Consider the following 20,189-nt stretch of genomic DNA (forward strand, 5'->3'; position numbering starts at 1 on the left):
TAAGATATTCTGAATAAAAATTACACTATTCCCCTTTCACCTGAAAAGTTTTAAACTTGTTTTAGAAACCTTTCCTTTGGGAGTCTCCTCTCTGAAATGTCAGGTAGAAGACAAGGTTTCAGATGCACATACCCCCATCAAAGATACAGTTCTGCATGCAAAATACATACAACGGTGGGGGGGAAGCTTAGCACTAGGGTTTTTCTTTGTGATGCAGACATCTTAAGGGAGGCCCTTTTTTTAAGTGCAGCATTTAAATACAGGTTGAAGTCTGGTTACAGGTAGGTAGCCGTGTTGGTCTGTTGAAGTCTATTTCTGTTCAGCATAATGCTCTAAATGGTCCATTAGAGGAGGCCGACAAATGACAAAAAGGAATGTTTCAGTGGATAGCTTTGAAAATTGATCAAAATACTAGGTTTATGTGTTTCCTTACTTCTGTCCTCTGGATAATGTCCATTTTCTGCCACAAACATAAATATCATCCAGGCAGGGACTACAGTATACCTGCAATGTCTTATTGGGCAAAATGCACATAACACAGGGAGATCTAAAACTCACCTTCATATCTCCCTCCTTCTCTCACACTTTCCCCCAATACATCTTTGGAGGAAGGGGCTGCACTAATTTGATCAGACAAGTAGAGTGGTGGGTGGAGACGCTTAATCTGTTTCGTTGGACTATTTCCCCAATATAAAATGCATCCTCCAGGTGCTATTTGATCCATAGGGGGCGTTTTAGGCACCTCCTTCCCCTAGTGCCTGGAGTGGAAATCAGTACAGATGGAAAGTGTCAAACCCGCCCCCTCACCTGCATCACTTTCCTGATCCAATTAACGGTCCTCCCTTCTTCACAGTTGTATTAAGGAGAAAGAAACAGAGGGATCAAACCGCAGACCTCTCAGTGTCTTTGGCCCTTATATCAAGCAATGTTCAATAGATTAAAGGTTTGCTTCTTATTCTACAATATAAAAAACCATATAAATGATCTTTGAACAAGAGCAATTGTCCTTGGGGAGATTTCAACACAGTGTTTGGTGATTCGGAAGTTCCAGTTTGGATATGCAGTCTGTTTTTGACAAGGGTTCTGGTGGTGCAAATCCCTACAGCATAGAAAAGAGTTGTTCTGCTGCATTTTACTAATTATGACTTGTCTGCTTTGCCTTTTAAATTTGGCGCACCCAAGCCCTTGAAGAAATAAGACTATTTAAAACAGTCTTAACTTTCTTGTAAACCACTCAGAAGTTTTATTACAATCAAGTGGCACAGGAATTATTTTGTTAAATATAATGAACTTAGAAAAACACTAGAAGTTAGAGGAGTTTGTTAGCTTGGAAGTTCCTGCTCTGCCATTTGGATACGGTCCTCCTCAATCCTTGAATAAATAGATTTTAAGGGCAGTCAGAGCTGGATGCTGATTTTATTTTATTTGTCCGGAGACACCTGCATTATAATTGTAATGGTTTTAACAAGGCAGCTAACATTTCTTAGGAAGCTGAAAGCAAATAAAAATAAGCGATTGCTTCCTCAGTTCTGCTCATAACACTTTCTATGTCTGAAAGGATGAATTCTTCATTTTATAGGCTGAAAGAACATTCGTGTTCCTGAGAGTGTGGTAACACTCATTCATATATTAATACTTTGATTTAAAATTTTCTTTTTAATAGGTTGGCCTGCTCAAACACATTGCACTAAATGTAAAGTATCCAATTTAAATATTTTTGGAACTGTGTTTAAATTACTGGCCAGTTAATAAAGAAGCTTTCAGGAAATTTAGAAAAATCAAACACACACTGCTGGCAAGCAAGGTCTAGTACATGCATAACTTCATCTCAGAAGTCTGGAGTTTGGCTCTCTTTCAAGACTTGTGTCAAGGGTGGTAGAAGAAATTTATCAGGGCATGAGAACTGGGAATCTTCAGATTTGCTTTGGGTTGAAGGGAAAGCAAGCAGTGGCATTACTTCACAGGTCTCAGATACTTTAAACTAGTTTAGTGGAATTATGAAATATTTTTGAAAACTATGCCTGCTGCATTTTGCACTAGCCACATCTTCTCAACTTGGCTTAAGGGTAGTGCATTATGGCTGTCCAATCATGAAGTTACTAATACTTCATGTCACAGTCACAGTGGCAAGGCTACCCCTGTCCAGGAATGATTGCAATAGGAGCTATCAGTTGGAGCGGGTTAAACCGCAGAGCCTAGGGCTTGCCGATCAGAAGGTTGGCGGTTCGAATCCCCGCGACAGGGTGAGCTCCCGTTGCTCGGTCCCTGCTCCTGCCAACCTAGCAGTTCCAAAGCACCTCAAAGTGCAAGTAGATAAATAGGTACCGCTACAGCAGGAAGGTAAACAGCATTTCCGTGTGCTGCTCTGGTTCGCCAGAAGCGGCTTTGTCATGCTGGCCACATGACCTGGAAGCTGTACGCCAGCTCCCTCGGCCAATGACGCGAGATGAGCGCCGCAACCCCAGAGTCGGTCACGACTGAACCTAATGGTCAGGGGTCCCTTTACCTTTTAACCTTTACAGCAGGCACCCCCAAACTGCGGCCCTCCAGATGTTTTGGCCTACAACTCCCATGATCCCTAGCTAAGAGGACCAGTGGTCAGGGATGATGGGAATTGTAGTCCAAAACATCTGGAGGGCCGAAGTTTGGGGATGTCTGCTTTACGGTCAGAGTCTTCCAGTGACAAAAGATGGATCAGGGAGCAGTGCAAAGCTACACACCTGCTTTGAAGGCAGCAAAAACCCATGCAGAAAAGGCATACTGTCTGATTCCTAGACTTGGGAACTAGCCACCCACAAGACTACCCTGTCAGGATTCAGATTCAACTTTCTGGCCCTCATTGGGCTCATGACCAAATCCAGGCACCAATTCAGCACTTCCAAAGCCCACCTGGTTCAGATGTAACAGAGAAGCGGAGCTGATGATATTGCACTGCAAATCCTCTTATGAATGAACCCAACAGCTTCATACAGATGTTAAATGGCATTGGGAACAAGATGCTTTCCTGACATCCCACATGCATAATTGCCAAGGTGGTGAGGTAGAGTCATTGAATGCAACTTTCTGTCACCAGCTGTGCAGGTAAAAGAAGAATCACTGCAAAACAGGACCTCCAACTCCCATCTTACACAGCTGGTCCAGATTAATCTGATGGTTAATGTTATCAAAAGCTGCTCAGAGATATAGCAAAACCATTAGGGCAACCAAGGATGATTAAGTTATAAACCAGGCACCCCCAAACTGCGGCCCTCCAGATGTTTTGGCCTACAGCTCCCATGACCCCTAGCTTACAGGACCAGTGGTCGGGGAAGATGGGAATTGTAGTCCAAAACATCTGGAGGGCCGAAGTTCTGGGATACCTGTTCTAAACCCACGAATGAACTCAGACGGAAATGGGTCTATAATCACTTTTCTCCAAGTATGCTTGGAACTAGGCTGCCACTACTCTCTCCAGCACCTAGTTCAGGAAAGGGGTATTTGCGATCAGGCAGTAGGTTTCTAATACCCCATGATCCAGAGTGGGAATGCATAATCATCTCTTTCAAGGTGGCAGACACCGTCTCCGCCCACAATAAGCTCACCACACCTTGGACCCCTCATCAGCCCCTACTGGGTAGCTTGAATTAGGCATGTCACGCCAGGGTCAAAAGGTCAGCGTAACAGCTACAAACAATTTGTTCACATCCTTGGACCTCAAATGCTGGAACTGATCCCCCCAAATTAAACAAGATGGTGCATCTGACCTCATCAAGACCTCTCAAAATGCAGAGAAAACTTGTAGAAAACCTAATAGTATTTACTTGGCTTTCTGTTCCTCTGTAACTAGGATAATACCTTGCCAAAGGCAGAACTACGCCAAGCAGACAAAGAGCTTGGATTTGAAAAGCATTAAATTAAAACATCCCCATAAATGTAGATACACACTGGGGGGGCAGAAAGTCACTCACCTATTAAAATATCTTTTCTTAAGGGAAAGAATAGGTTCATTTGTATCTGTAGATTCTTGAATATACCAGAACATTTAGGCATAAAAAAATCAAAAAGCTCTAGCAAAAAAGTACAATAGATCCTTTGCTTAAGTCCGGTGAAAAACAAAATTGCTGTTTTTCTCCCCTTGGTTTTCAACAATGATTGAGGGCTCACTCAATCCTTTTTCCTTTGAGGTTAACAAGGATTTTTCTGAACATTCTTAATGGTTGCATCTTTGGCAGCAGAGTCCTATAAAGGAAGCTCATAGTAGCTTTTGCCTGGCAAATCCAAGCTAGCTTATTAATTAATGCTCTTAAATTCAGTGACAGACAAAAGCTAAGCTAGACAATTTTCACTTTGTGCTTGATATGTACAAAACACTGGTTTACAGAGTTAGCATATACCTCCTTAAAACTGGGCCTTACCTTTCTGACACTGAACTTATGACTACTCAATTACTGGTGTGATGGTTACAATTATTATTATTAATATTAATATTATTATTATTAAGTATCCGTCTCAGGGTGTGTTACAACATTAAGACACAATATTAACAACCGTTTAAAACAACTTACAATCACAAAAAGAAGGTGGGTCTTAAAATATATATACTTCAAGTGTTTTAAACTGGTGCATCTTCAGCATTCGCAGGAAGCTTTATAATGAAGGTACCAGAAGCACCTCTGTGAGGAGGTTCACAGCTTAGGAGCTGCCACAGAGAATGTCCTCTTCTACGACACCACCCCGAGCCTCTGAGGGCAGAGAATTCACCAAGAGGGCCCCCCCCCCCTGGCAATCACAGCATCCAATGTGGTCCTAGGGAAATTCACATGAGCATTCAGGAAATCCAGCAGATTCCGTCAGTCTCTGAGGACGGACCATGTCAATGGGTTCCCCATCCTTGCAGAGTAGGTAGCTGCTCAGCCCAAACCTCACCAGGGAATGGTCTGTGCATGACAACGGACTCACAGTGACCCCACCTTTATCAACCGAGTATAACCAATCAGCTCTGAGGTGAAGACCAAGTCAAAGGTATGCCCTGCTACGTGTGTTGGGCCACTGATGTACTGTACTGAGACATCCCCACGGTTGCCATGGAGGTCATGAAGACTTAAGCCAGCCCATTGGAGGCAGCCTCAGCATAGATACTGAAGTCCCCCCAAGACCACTGAGTGAGGGCTCTCCAACACCACATCCAAGACACCAGCTTGGTCAGGCAGGTTGCAGAACAGCAGGGTGAACAGTGCAGTAGCAACATATCTCTCTGATGCAACACAACAAACAATTCCTCAAACCCAGACGCTGTGCAGATCAGTCTCGGTTACCAGCAATGGCATTGGGAAGTCGAGGAAGCAACTCTGCCCCATCCCACTCTGCCACCCACGACTGGACACAGGGTTATTCCCAATTGTGTCCTTCCATTGACAAAAGGCTCTTTGATCCAGTAGAGGCTTCTGTAAACTGAAAGGGGAGAAGAGGTTATTCCCTTCTTCTCCCATATTTCCCAGTCACCTATCACACTGTTCCAAAGGGTTCTCTAACTCTCTTGAGCAAGGAATGAAGAAGGAATCAACAAAAAACATCTCCACTAGCCTTTCCACTAAGGGCTCATCTACACAACTGTAGGGTCTGTGATTTATTCTGTTTGTCCTGTGACTTCTAGGCATAGAAAACCAGTAGGTTTTCCCTTTCTCCCGCAGCTTTCCCTGGGAAAACTCACATTTTAACACTGAACAGGAACAAATGTCAATTGGGTGGATGGATGTTTGTTTTGATTCAGTGCTAAACCACAGGTTTTCCCAGGGAAAGCAGTGGGACCAAGGAAAACCGCTCAGACCAGTGCCTAGAAGTCACAGGACAAATGAAAGAAATTGCAGACCTAACAGAAGTGTGGATGAACCCAGACTCAGGACTCCACTAAACCAGAGAGGGTCACAATCCCTAGACTTTTACTATGGCAATAGCACTGATTACTGGGAAGAAAGGTCCCTTATTATATTTAAGATAAGATAAGGTATCTTTATTGTCATTGTCCCCTTGCGGGAACAACGAAATTACTCGGTTGCTACATCCACTCCGATAAAGCATTCCGCATAATCCAAAATTACAAAAACCTAATTAAAAACAGTAAATATAATACAAAATAATAAGTAAAATAAGATGACTTCAAAGTCCAGGCTTTCCATTTAAGGCCAAAATCGCTCTAGAGTAGAAACTGTTCCTGAGACGGCTCGTTCTTGCCTGCATTGTTCTATATCTCCGTCCTGATGGCAGGAGCTGAAAGAAATGGTGACCAGGGTGCGTTGGATCTCTTGATATATCTAGTGCTTTTCTATGGCACCTGGTGGTGTAAATTTGTTCTAAGGTGGTGAGTGAGCAGCCAATAATGCTCTCTGCTGTTTTAATAATTCTACACAGCCCTGCTCTGTCCTGAGAAGTAGCTTCCGTACCACACACATAAACCGTACGTGAGCACGCTCTGTATGGCACAGTGATAGAAGGCAAGCAGCAGCTTTTGTGGAAGATGGTCTTTCCTTAAAATTCTCAAAAAATACAGTCTCTGCTGCGCCTTCTTCACAAGCCCCCTTGTATTAACACTCCAAGACAGATCCTCCTGTAACTCAATGCCTAGAAATCTAAATGTTGTTACCCTCTCCACACAAATTCCGTCAATCAAAAGTGGTTGGACCTTGTTCTTCTGTCTCCTCAAGTCCACCACAAGCTCCTTAGTTTTCTTTGTATTTATGAGCAAGTTGTTGACTCTGCACCACTCTGTCAGCCGCTCCACCTCATCTCTATACTCAGTTTCACCCTCCTTATCAGAGATGAGCCCGATCACGGTTGTGTCATCTGCAAATTTGACGACCCTATTTCTAGGGTGGGCAGAGACACAATCATATGTATAAAGAGTATAAAGGAGCGGACTAAGCACGCATCCTTGTGGTGTTCCTGTGTTAGTCCTAAGCATGTTAGACATATAAGGGCCCAACCGGACCCTCTGGGAGCGATCTGAGAGAAAGTCCAGTATCCACCCACAAAGTGATAGCGGGAGCCCCAGATTTCCCAATTTAGTTATCAGACGTCGCGGTAGAATGGTATTGAATGCCGAGCTGAAATCTACAAAAAGCAGTCTGGCGTAGCTCCCCCACTGCTCCAAATGTGCAAGAACAGCTTGGAGGGCAATCGCCACGGCATCCTCTGTTGATCTTTTCGTTTTGTAGGCAAATTGGAATGTGTCCAATCCCTCATGGGTGAAGGGTTACAGCAGCTAAGGTGCACACCCAACATCAAAATATTCCTCCATTGCAGGGGGTTGGACTAGATGACCCTTGTGGTGCCTTCCAACCCTACAATTATATGATTCTATCTACCAATACCCTGTATACTTAAAACTCTTTGCTAGACATCACACAAAAAATTAGGCTGAAATTCTCATATAAATCCTATTGGCAGAAATTATTATTACCCCCATCATTCATTAAATGCTTGCCGAGTTCAGAAAATTGATAAGCTATGGCATGACTTGCAGTGGAAACGAACAGACCCCGCCAGTTGCATGTCTCCCCTTTTGAACTTGAAGACATTTATTCATTCATTTTCTCATGCAAGCACATGTGTGAATTAGTATCTCTATCAAGCGTAAGAGGTTCCAGTGCTGAAGCAATCAGGACAACATTTGCCGTGAGGAGTTCACACGGGTCGTGGCTATTATCACAAAACCTGCCAATGATGAATTGCGCTCTGCTGACTTCCTCCAACTATTTAACATCAGCTCTAGGTTTTCTCATGCTGGTCACAAATGCAAAACACAGAGCGTGGAATAATAAGAACTCTGTGAGTTCTATCACGGATTGAAGGTCCCCTCGTGTTACTGCCTGGTGGACTAATAATAAATTTAATTAAAATCTACACAGAACAGATACTGAAGGAAAATGGCCCATCAGGGCACAGCTCTGACTCTAAAATGAGTATAAAGGTTAAACTGAAGAAAGTAGAACTTAATGTTAGGAGGAAGGAGGAGGGAATAAAAAAAAGGAAATCTTACCTCTCTGTAAGTTCGTCACTAGGTGCGCTTTTCACAGAAAGCTCCTCTTCCAGCCTTTTCCTTTCTGTTTCCAGATGCTCCAATTCATCTTGAGTGCGTTTACATGGGGTGACAAACTGAAGTTCTTTCAGAAGCTCTTCCTTTTCATTAATCAGCATCAGCTTTTCTTTCTCAATATCCAGTGCCCCAGGCCAGGCTTCACTTTCCAACTTGGACAGTTCAATCTTTAAGTTTGCCATTCTAATCACATATACATAAACACACACACACATTAAGGAAGGAAGAAGAAGAAAGTGCAGATGAGCAACAAGGCCCCCAAGGGTGAAAAACAACACCTGGTAGAACAGGAACATGTATTTAGACTTGGCAAGCCAACGGGATGCAACTATCAGGGCGGAAGAATCAAACCTACTGAACTAAGAAGGCTTAGCAGCAAATGTATGCCATGATGCTTTTCAGAGGAGGACAATCTTGAGCCAGATCGGATGAAACAGATCTATGTGTGGTGGAGAGCAGAAGCAAACAGCCAATGCTATTAGCTGCCCAGACTGGGGCCTAATATTAGAGCAGGAACAACTCATGTAAAAAAAAAAGTATGTTAAAATCCTAAGTTTCATTTGGAAATTCAGCTGTGCAATATAAGCAAGCCTATGGACATAGACCCTGATCAAATGTTATGCCCTCATGTGAATGAATGGCTAGTTGTGTCAGAGGGAGGGCAGACATATGAGTGGCTAGGGAGGCAAAGCTTGCTTATAAAACTCCCATTTCCCATGCTATGTAGGAGACCAAGTGGATCCATTTGATCCCATTTGATTCCCTCTGTTATCCCAGTCAATAGCTGGGAGGAGGGAAATGGAGTTATCTTGCAATGTCACCACACAAAAGGACAGACAGACAATGTTTGCTTTGTGCTTAATAATGCGTAAAACTAATAATAATAAAACACTGGCTTAAACAGTCAGCATATGGTATCTTAAGTACTGGCATTTCTCATCCTAGGGGTAGTTTTAGTCATCTGATACCGGTAGATGGGTTCATCACACAGTGAGTCAAATCAATTCCTTTTTTTTTTTAAGAAACAGCTAATTTTGAGAAGGAACCTTTCTTCCCATTATTGCAATGTAAAAGCTGCGGCTTGCCATTTTTTCAGCTGTAGCGATCATTTCATGAAATTTGCTCTCAAAATAGATCCACCTTACCAGCTCTCTCCAGCAGGTAACAATCTCCCTTTACTAAAAGTCTTTCCCTGTTCTTTTATGTATATAGGCTGCATTCAGGAATACTGCTAGTTTTTGTTTTAATTATACTGAGTTTAAGCAGTTGTTATGAGAGATTTGTACTAAGCTATTATTATTATTTTTGTTTTGTAACATTTTAAAATTATTTATTTTATGCCTTACTCTACCTTCAGTAAAATTAATAATATAGAGAGGCATCTCAGCAGTCTTCAGAAATCGTACATTAGCCAGCAAATACAACACCTCTGTATTTAAGCTCCGATAACTAACATTACAGGTTTATAAACCATTTCCTCAACACACTAAAAAAACTAGCAACCATTTTAATGGGCAAAGCATTACTTTGATTAACCAGAGAAAATATAAGCTAGAACAGACATGATAGAAGAAACGGCCTCCTTCTCTTGGACCACAAACACAAACCGAGCAGGAAACTGCTTTATAAACACCTTTGATTAGCCTTAAGATTGTTGAGATTTATTGCACTCTACCTAAACTTCAGCTTTAAAAACTGTATAGAATTCAGGTTATAGTCATTTGTATTTTAATTTCTTTTTTAAAATGAGTAGATCATCATTTGGAGTATGAAGTCAGTGCTTAAATTCATTTTCCTCCAAAAATTATTTTGATTTGGAAGATGATAATTTGATTCAGAAGATTATTCAGGTGGATGATAATTATTTTGTTTAAGAAATGCACATGGAATATGTATATGGGACATCTTAAAGAGAAGCCTGCCTGACAGTCCAAGATTGATAATGGAATGCAGCAGCTTTATTCTCTGGGTCACTGGTTCAAATCTAGCCAACCTTCGTATTATCTTAAAGTAGCTGCTTTTGACAGCTGTTCAATGACTTACAAGATGAGGTGGCAGTCTCACAGGGGCTTTTTTCTTCACTGCAATGCTGACAGTTATCCGCTATTGTAATTGGCACCCTTGTTAGCTGTCTCATAAAAGGGGCCCAGGATAACAAGGACATGAACACTAAAATGCCCTTTCAACCTTTGAGCGAACATCTTTTTAACAGTGCAAAGTCAATTTATACATACCGCAATATTCCCATCTAATACTGTACTTGCTCTCTGAAGAGGTCTCTGGCCTCTTGACTGGCACTGTTTGTCAATACCAAGTTTCATTTTTAAGCCAGATTTTAATGTTTTAAATCAATCCAATACCATTTCCCTTGTATATGTTGAACTGTTTGTTTGAGGCCCCTCTAAGGGTTTCAAGAACTATTCTTCAAACTTGTTAAAATGATGAGGGAGGGAGGAGGATGGCTAATTGAAAACACACCATCTACAATACTGCACACTATAACTGGCCCAGGCCTCAACACTACATCCAAATCTCTCACCAAATTCCACCTGCGAATACTTTCTTGGACCAGCACAACCTGAATTTTTCTGCTCATTCTTTAAACTTGTATTCCTTCCCTGACCTTAATCCTTATCAAATATAGTTCTCTTTCCCATGCCTTTTGTTTTCTCTGCCTTACTCATACTTAAGCTGCTTTTGATCTGAAAGCACGCACAAAACATTTTTGTTCTGTGCCACAGACTTTAACATAGCAATGCATCCACCAACAAGGAGCAGCTATCTGTGGCTTTCAAGTCAGTGAGGAAGATGTGCTTGATTGGATCTCTTGTCACTTATGGTGTGGGCAGGAAGAATGTCCTTTACTATACTCCATAGCTATCAAATGACTAGTATCGAACAACAGGGCCAGCCAAAGACATTTTGCGACCTGAATCAAAGGGCAAGATGGTGCCTCCCTCCATTTCATGTACAGAAGCTGACTGGACTGGCAACTAAATCTTAGTTCGACACTGGCAATGGAACAGCACCCTTCAATGGGCAGCAGGTTAATTTAGGGATAACATATAACTCTAATCTCCAATAGTAGGGAATAGCGTACGGCAGCCATTGCTACCCTAAGCGTTTGCCACCTGATGTGATTGCCTCACTCTGCATATTAGTAGCACTGGCTCTATTAAATAAACATGAAATTGGATTGTCTCCATATAGGCGATCAATACTGAGAAGTCCTTCAAATACACTGAAGTGTTATGAAGTGTTCAGTAGGGCTTTTGCTATTTTTTCATTTAAATGGCAGTTTCCAGACACCCTAGCTTAAACTGAATACTTCTTTTGTAGTTTGGGAAGTTGTTGATAATTAATCCCTGCTTCCCCCTCCAACCACAAAAAGAAGTCAAATGCTCACTAGACATGGATACCTAATTCTCCATTCATTCTTCAACTACCTTTGAATTGATCCTCATGTTCTACATGTATGTGGATCACTTTGTACCTTCCACCAAGGTATTTCAGTACACTTCCATACACATATTTTGAAATAATTTAATCTTCATTTAAAATATGTGGATTGGTCTTAGAAAGTCCTAAAGCACAGCCACCAAGGCTCTGATCTTATGGGAACTAATTATACAAATTATGTTTTTTGTGCTTGAGAATCTCCTCTCATTGCTGAAGTATAATATGAGTGCACGAGCCAGGAAGTGGAACAGAACTTGCAATAAACGTCCTCTTCTCCTGAACATGCACTTCAATTAGGTCCAATTTCTGCAGCTTATAAGCAGCAGTACATCACAGCATCTACTAATAGCCCAATACATAAGGTTCAATCAGCCTAGAAAGAATAGAAATAAATGATGCTGATAAGCAATGTTTCATGAAGATGCATCCAGTAGGTGTCACTGCAAGCATTAGATTGGCTACAAGGTTCATGAACTCTGATACAAATTCACATGTTTAAAAAGAAAAGAATCCAGTCATTACCTTCTTTTTGCTTCTTCGTACTTAAGACTTAGTCTGACCTTTTCAGCTAAATTGGACATAGTCCTGACACCAACCTGTTGAAAGAACCAGCAGCTTATTGCATGGATCATTTTTAAACAAAGTGAGAAAGCAATTTAATGAAATGTAAGTAGAAACACATTTCAAAATAGTAACCATTGATTTTTCAGCACAAACACTCATAATTACGCAATGTTTTTCAAAGGAATTTACATTCTCAATTGCTAAATCATTTCTGAACAGAATTTAGTACAAGTCAGTACAATTCTGTTTAAGGCCTACTTTGAAGTAACGTTTAATACATCCCAAGTTGTTACTTGCTACTTTGAACTCAGAACTTTGGTGGAGATCAATGAAGTTCAAAGTAGGACTTCAATGAAATCAAGATTACTAAAAAACCACATTCAAGTTTGGGCTTCTTCTCAGAAAATCTTAGTACAATCACTTTCACAGCCTTTCATCATGCTACCTTAAAGAAATATGCCAGCATTTGGAAAACATTTGTGGATGTAAACCTATGGCTGACATATGGGTCAATGAGATGCCAAAGATTTTTAAGTCACTAAAGTGGTAATTCCATCAGTCACTTTCAGATGTACAAAAACAGAGATTGGAAGAGATCTTTGCTCACCACTTTTTGAAACTAGAAAGGTGTCAACTTTACTTTATCACCTACTTATATTTATTTACTTACTTACTTTCTTTTTGAGAAAAAACTAAAACTGATCACTTAAATTCAAGAAATATGGGATAATTTAAGTTATATTTTTTATTTTGAAAGGTACAGATTACAAATGACTGCTTACTGGCTGGGTTCATATGTCTAGATAAACAATGGTTTAATGTGAATGGACAGTATGCTACTGCAAGCTGATGAAATTATTGGTACAATGGTACCTTGGTTCTCGAACTGAATCCATTCCTAGAGTCCGTTCGACTTCTGAAACTGTTCGAAAACCAAGGTGCAGCTTCCGATTGCCTGCAGGAACTTCCTGCAGTCAAGCGGAAGCTGCATTGGACATTCTGCTTCCAAAAAATGTTCACAAACCAAGGTGCAGCTTCCGATTGGCAACAGGTGCTTCCTGAATTCAATTGGAAGCTGCGTCAGCCACGTCAGACGTTTGGCTTCTGAAAAACGTTCACAAACCGGAACACTTACTTCTGGGTTTGCAGCATTCGGGAACCAATTTGTTTGACAACTAAGCCATTCGGGAACCAAGGTACCACTGTACTTCACCCATTCCTCACTTCTGTTGCTGCCACACTGCTAGGAAACAAACCATGGCCTGGTTTTTGTCATCTGAACCCAGGCTGGTGGTTTCTTTCTCAAACAAACCTTGGCTTACCATCAGATTTGGAAGCTAGAATAAAGCAGCCCATGGCTTGTACCCTAGTAGCAGCAGAAATGGGGCAGCAGCAGCCCAGCATGCTGCTCATCCACATTAAACCATAGCTTAAACCATTAAACCATAAGCATGGCTTAATGTGATGTACAAACCAGCTAATTCCCATGCTTTCTACTTTTGAAATGGCTTGCATAAGAAACTGGTTTCAATGTCAGAAAAAAATAATATTACTTTTACTAAAGGAATTTGAAATATATTTCCTCCAAATGGAGGATGGTACTCTTTTGGTACAAGACATGCTATATTCTAAATATTTAGCTAGAAAATTTTACTCCCCCACAAAATACTACAAAACATGTGCAGGAATATTTAGCTTATCATATTTTCTTATGCTTTCCCCCACCTGCAACTTCTCAGAAGCCAATAACAAAATTGGAAGACAAAACTCGCTTTAACATTATTCTTTTGAAACCCAGCCCTCAGAATTCTAAATGTACCACAGAAAAGCCTCTTTTTGGCAATACTTGGTTTCGCTGTCGGGGGAAAAAAATATTTTAGTGGGGAATATATTAGCCATCTTGATTAGACATAGCAGCAGCCAACCATTTGACTCAAATCCCCTCAAGAATGTTCTGCAGCTATTTTCTCTCTTCCCCACCTTTGAATGGCATGAAAAACTTACATCACCAGAAATGTCTGTCTGAGACCCTGCATCCAAAGTCTGCCTCGAGAGAGAAAGCTGAGAGTGTGCTGGACTGCACCTCAAATCTGGTTCTGATCTGCCAAAATTTTGATTGAGGAGGAACCTCTCTCTCAGCTTTGCAAGACTCTGAAAGGAAACGCAAATAATGATGCACTTCCATGCTTCATTTACTGTAAAAGATTGACACACAGCAAAAATACATTGGGTGGGGGAGCAGGGGAAAGACAAACCATAAAAGGAGACACAGTATAAAGAGCTCCCTCAACAGTTAAACATATCCACTTAGGGAATCAACTCAACTGAAGGTTGATCATATTTGCATGAATAAAAGCATTATACGCATATCACAAAAAATAAGCTACTACTTCAAGAGGACAACAAAAAACAATGAGTGGTCAAAACAAAATAACAAAAATACAAGAACATTTACCACTACAGTTGTAGGATAGAAATTCAAAAATACCTGCATTAAATCTTGTTTCTCCTTCTCACCGGAGCTTATAGCCTTTCGAATAGACTTTAACTCATTCACAATGGCTTTGGCTTCACTTAGTTCATACCCACTCTGGCCTCCAGACATTTTTTGGTCAATTCTGTAAAACAGAGACACTGGGGGTAACTGTAGAGAAACAAATACTCTTCTCCAAATTAGGGGAAATAATAGGTAGTTCTAAAGATATTGTTTCCCAAAGCATAGTAAGGACCCAGCTACATTGGCAAAGAAAAAGAGCGTTTTATGAGTTGTTTATGCTTTTTAAGACTGTGACACCAGATGGTGCTGTGGAGTTCCGTTTTTGCCAACCCAATTTCTGGCACCCACAGCATTTTTTCAAAGCACAAAATAAGCCCATTTGTCCAAAAAGGTCGGTGACCCAGTGCTAGGCAAATATTTTAAAATATTCATCTCTAGCCAGACTGGATACTTTCCAGAGGAACAATTTAATATAACCATACGAGTTTTTAAAAAGGTTGTTATTGATTTACAATATCTATCTCCCCATCATTCATCAAGAATATTCTCAAAGTGGTTTGCTTAAAAAGGTAAAGACAATAAAAATATCTAAAGAAAAATATATTAAAACCACCATTATCAACAAACCCAAGAAAACAGCAGCCTTACAGAAGCAACAAAAAGGAAGTGATGCAACAAACTAGAAAGAGGAAGCAGCATTTCTGAAAATCCTAGGTTCCTTCCCCCTGCCCCTGCTTCTTCACCTATCAACTTCAGTCATAAATTTATGTTTTCCAACAGAATTGCACCAACACTTCAAAGATAAGTAGTAGTCTTCAACTTCAAGTACACATACAATATCTTACACAGAATACATGCATTGAAAATGCAACGTTTTCTTAACCCTGACATTAAGCTCCCAGTGTTAAAGAGAGTTTTAAATTGTACACATAGTTTGCTATGCTTTAAAATTCATGGAAGAAAAGTGTCTCCGACCTAGTAGCACAGGTAGACAGGCAGATGGCTACTTGATACATGCACAGGAAATTAAACATTATCTGTTATAGGAAGCTAAGTTTTCCAAAAGGTGAACACAAGTTCACAAACTGTGAGTGACAATTGGCTCCTATAGAAATCCATGGCAAAGCTCCAATTGATTTGAATGAGAACTATTGTGGCCAAGATGCAACCATGGTAGCACATTAAAATGCACTAGAGGCTTGCAGCCAAAGATATAGCAAACTATGCAAACTCAGGCTCTCTTGCGCCTCTGTGGCACTTGGCCACGTGAACTTTTCCTCTCTGCCAGTTCTCCTTTTCCTCCAAGGCGTTTGCTTGACTTCTTGCATTCTCCTGCAGCAGTCAGTGCCTCTTACATGGCTATTTTTGTAGGGCTCTGATTCTTTTAGCCCTCACCCCCCATGATCTTCTACCTTGCTAGCAGGTAGGATGAGAGCACTTAGCCAATCAAGGCCAGAGGCTCTTTTGACTGAGACAATCACTACAGGAGGCTTTTATCACCACACTGCAATATGGAGAGCAATTGTTACTTTGCGGGTAAAGCCATTTGCTCTTTGCAAACAGAGCAAAATAATGACCGGCTGCTTCTTGGGTTATTGTTGTCAAGACATAGGTGCATTCTTGCAAGTTGAATCACGCTCTCTCCAGATATGTGTAAGTATAGCAAGAAAACCAGAAAGAAAAAACCATTTATCTCAGACAGAGGAGTCTATAACTTCCTCTGGTTGGATATGCAGATGACACACATCTGGTTTCTGCTATTCACAGGGGTTCCTAGCTGGTCAAAACTGAAACTGTGGATGGTTTTAACTATGGAAAGCAAGCCAACTTCAATCAAGTTGGGATGGGGAACCTGTGATTCTCCACTGCGTTGCAGACTTTGGGATCTCATATTTCAGCGGTGCCCTGTGTAACACGAAAAATCGGCATCCCTTGCCTCTTGCACTCTGTTCTAAAGCCTTGTTGTGGCACCCCTGCGGCGCAGCACTCAGTGCTGCCACAGCAGTCGCGCCACTCTAAAACTGCCTCTGCTCCAGATGTTGCTGGATTACAGCTCTCATCATCCCTGACCATTCTCCATGCTGTCTGGGGTTGGTAGGAGTTGGATTCCAACATCTGGAAGGCCACAGGTTTCCCAGCCCTCTCCTAAACCACAGTTTAGATTAACCATAGTTCTGAGTTCAGACCCAACACACTGTGGCTTGTTGAAAATGGAATTGAACTCTTCCCATTCCTTCCTTGTGGCCATTAGAAGGAAAGGCACTTAAGCCCAAGACTTGTAATGCTAAACCTTAGCCAAAGACCACATCAGGATTCAATTTAAACATACATAACTGCCATGGACAGTGAACATATAGTCCCTAATCTTGTTTGATTTTAATATCTTTACCCAGCTAGGCTAAACGAACCGCCAAACAAGTGAAACTGACTGTGGTTATGTTGCACACTGAATGTCTGGTGCTGTGGAGTATGGTGTCTCACATTTTAAGCTGGAGCTGCCATATCATCACATATATGGCAAAATATGAATAAAATGGCTCTCCAGCACACAAGATATTCTGACCTCCCAAAGTGGCTGTCTGAATTTTTCCAACAAATGTCCATTGTTTGCTTGTGGTATGCTGCTGAAAGTTTCCCAAACATGTTTTAGATTCCTATCAAAATTGCTTGCAAGCAAGTTGCTTTAAAACAATACTTCATTGTTACAGTAATGTAATAAAACCAGCATGTTTGGCTAAGCTTTAATCTTGGGATAGTAGCAGAAGTTTCTAAGCTTTGGATATAGGTCCCCGACCGCAAAAAAAAACAAAAAAAAAACCCATATGCTTTAAGGGGTAGCTTAAATATGGTTAAATATGTACCTGTTCATTCCCTCCCCTCAACGTAAAATAAAAAAATTCCTTCAGTAGCACCTTAAAGACCAACTAAGTTTTTATTTTGGTATGAGCTTTCGTGTGCATGCACACTTCTTCAGATACAGTGAAATGGAAGTTTCCAGGCACTTATGTAGAGAAGGGGTGGGGAGGGGTGGGGATGGGGAGGGGGGATCACTCAGAAGGGTGGTGGAAATGGGTGATTGACTGACTGATAGCTGTTGATGACCGCAAACGACTGCAAATGGTTTTGCATGAAAAAGCAAGGGTTGAGATGGCTGAAGATCGCTTATCATGTATAATGAGATAAGAACCCGATATCTCTGTTCAAACCAGGTCCCTCCATGGTTTTGAGCTTGGTGATAAGTTGCAATTCAGCAACTTCTCTTTCCAGTCTATTTCTGAAATTCTTTTGTAGTAAGACAGCTACTTTGAGATCTTGTATAGAATGTCCTGGGAGATTGAAGTGTTCTCCTACTGGTTTTTCTGTCTTCTGGTTCCTGATGTCAGATTTATGTCCATTTATCCTTTGGCGTAGGGTTTGGCCTGTTTGTCCAATATAGAGAGCTGAAGGGCACTGTTGGCATTTGATGGCATACACAATGTTAGAGGATGAGCAATTAAATAGTCCTGAGATGGTATGTTGGATGTTGTTGGGGCCAGTAATGGTGTTGTCTGGGTGTATGTGGCAGCAAAGTTGGCATCTGGGTTTATTGCAGGCTCTGGTACCAGTGTCCATGTTAAGTCTGGTGGTTGTATTATTGTGGGTGAGGAGTTGTTTAAGATTGGGTGGCTGTCTGTAGGCAATGAAAGGTCTTCCTCCCAGAGCTTGAGAAAGGGAGCGGTCATTGTCCAGGAGAGGCTGTAGATCTCTGATGATGCGTTGTACTGTTTTAGCTTGGGAGCTGTATGTGATGACTAGTGGTGTTCTGTTATTTTCTTTTTTGGGTCTGTCTTGCAGCAGGTTCTCTCTAGGTATCTGTCTGGCTCTGTTGATCTGTTGTTTAACTTCATCAGGTGGATATTTTAGTTCTAAAAAGGTTTGCTGTAGATCTCTTAGGTGAGATTCTCTGTCTGTAGAGTTGGAACAGATGCGGTTGTAACGTAAGGCCTGGCTGTATACGATGGATTGTTTGGTATGTTTGGGATGGTAGCTAGAAGCATGTAGATATGTTTGTCGGTCAGTTGGTTTTCTGTATAAGGTGGTGTCTATACGTCCATCCTGTATTTTTATAGTAGTGTCCAAAAAATGTATTTCTTGCATAGATTGGTTCATTGTTAGGTTGATGGTGGGGTGAAAGTCATTGAATGTCTGGTGGAAGGTTTCCAGGGTCTGCTGTCCATGTGTCCAGATAATAAAAATATCGTCAATGTATCGCAGGTACAGGAGAGGTTTGAGTGGGTAGGAGTTAAGGAAACGTTGTTCTAAATCTGCCATGAAGATGTTGGCATACTGTGGGGCCATGCGGGTGCCCATGGCTGTGCCGCTGATCTGGAGGAACAGGTCATCACCAAATTTGAAGTGGTTGTGGGTAAGGACAAAGTGGCAGAGTTTGGTAGCAAAGTCCGCTGTGGTTTTATCTGAAATGGTGTTCCTTATGGCTTGTAAACCATCATTGTGTGGGATGTTGGTATATAGAGATTCCACATCCATAGTGGCTAGTATAGTATTGTTAGGAAGATTGTTCAAATATTGTATTTTCCTCAGAAAATCTGTGGTGTCACGTACGTAGCTGGGAGCACTGATAGCATATGGTTTCAGAACAAAGTCCATATAGCCGGAAACACCCACTGTAATGGTGCCAATACCTGAGATGATGGGGCGTCCTGGGTTTCCTGGTTTGTGTATTTTGGGTAGAAGATAGAAAGTTCCTGGCCGAGGTTCCGCTGGTGTGTTTGTGAGGATCTGTTCTTGGATGTGTAGGGGTAGCTCCTTAATAATCTTGTTCAGTTCTTTTTTGTATGCTTGTGTGGGGTCTGAGTCCAACCCAGACATTATAATTAAAGAGGCAGACAAGGGTGGAGCTGTCGTCATCATGAACAAAACTGATTACATCCAAGAGGCCCACAGACAACTTTCCAATACTGCCTTTTACATGAAATTGGACTCAGACCCCACACAAGCATACAAAAAAGAACTGAACAAGATTATTAAGGAGCTACCCCTACACATCCAAGAACAGATCCTCACAAACACACCAGCGGAACCTCGGCCAGGAACTTTCTATCTTCTACCCAAAATACACAAACCAGGAAACCCAGGACGCCCCATCATCTCAGGTATTGGCACCATTACAGTGGGTGTTTCCGGCTATATGGACTCTGTTCTGAAACCATATGCTATCAGTGCTCCCAGCTACGTACGTGACACCACAGATTTTCTGAGGAAAATACAATATTTGAACAATCTTCCTAACAATACTATACTAGCCACTATGGATGTGGAATCTCTATATACCAACATCCCACACAATGATGGTTTACAAGCCATAAGGAACACCATTTCAGATAAAACCACAGCGGACTTTGCTACCAAACTCTGCCACTTTGTCCTTACCCACAACCACTTCAAATTTGGTGATGACCTGTTCCTCCAGATCAGCGGCACAGCCATGGGCACCCGCATGGCCCCACAGTATGCCAACATCTTCATGGCAGATTTAGAACAACGTTTCCTTAACTCCTACCCACTCAAACCTCTCCTGTACCTGCGATACATTGACGA

The 20,189-nt window shown here is 41.4% G+C and overlaps 1 protein-coding gene across 1 annotated transcript in view; it reads right to left on the reverse strand.

Annotated features, from left to right (window-relative positions):
- The window catches only part of WWC2 (WW and C2 domain containing 2), a 131,396-nt gene that overhangs the window by 42,055 nt on the left and 69,152 nt on the right, over positions 1-20,189 (reverse strand). Inside the window, exons 6-9 of the mRNA XM_060278728.2 lie at positions 14,583-14,712; positions 14,099-14,245; positions 12,053-12,126; positions 8,015-8,254 (exon numbers count right to left, since the gene is read on the reverse strand). Coding sequence (XP_060134711.2) covers positions 8,015-8,254; positions 12,053-12,126; positions 14,099-14,245; positions 14,583-14,712 — 591 coding nt within the window. The remainder of the gene's footprint in view (positions 1-8,014; positions 8,255-12,052; positions 12,127-14,098; positions 14,246-14,582; positions 14,713-20,189) is intronic.

This window comes from Zootoca vivipara, chromosome Z1 (assembly GCF_965207765.1).
Source record: "Zootoca vivipara chromosome Z1, rZooViv2.hap1.1, whole genome shotgun sequence".
NCBI classification, from domain to species: Eukaryota; Metazoa; Chordata; class Lepidosauria; order Squamata; family Lacertidae; genus Zootoca; species Zootoca vivipara.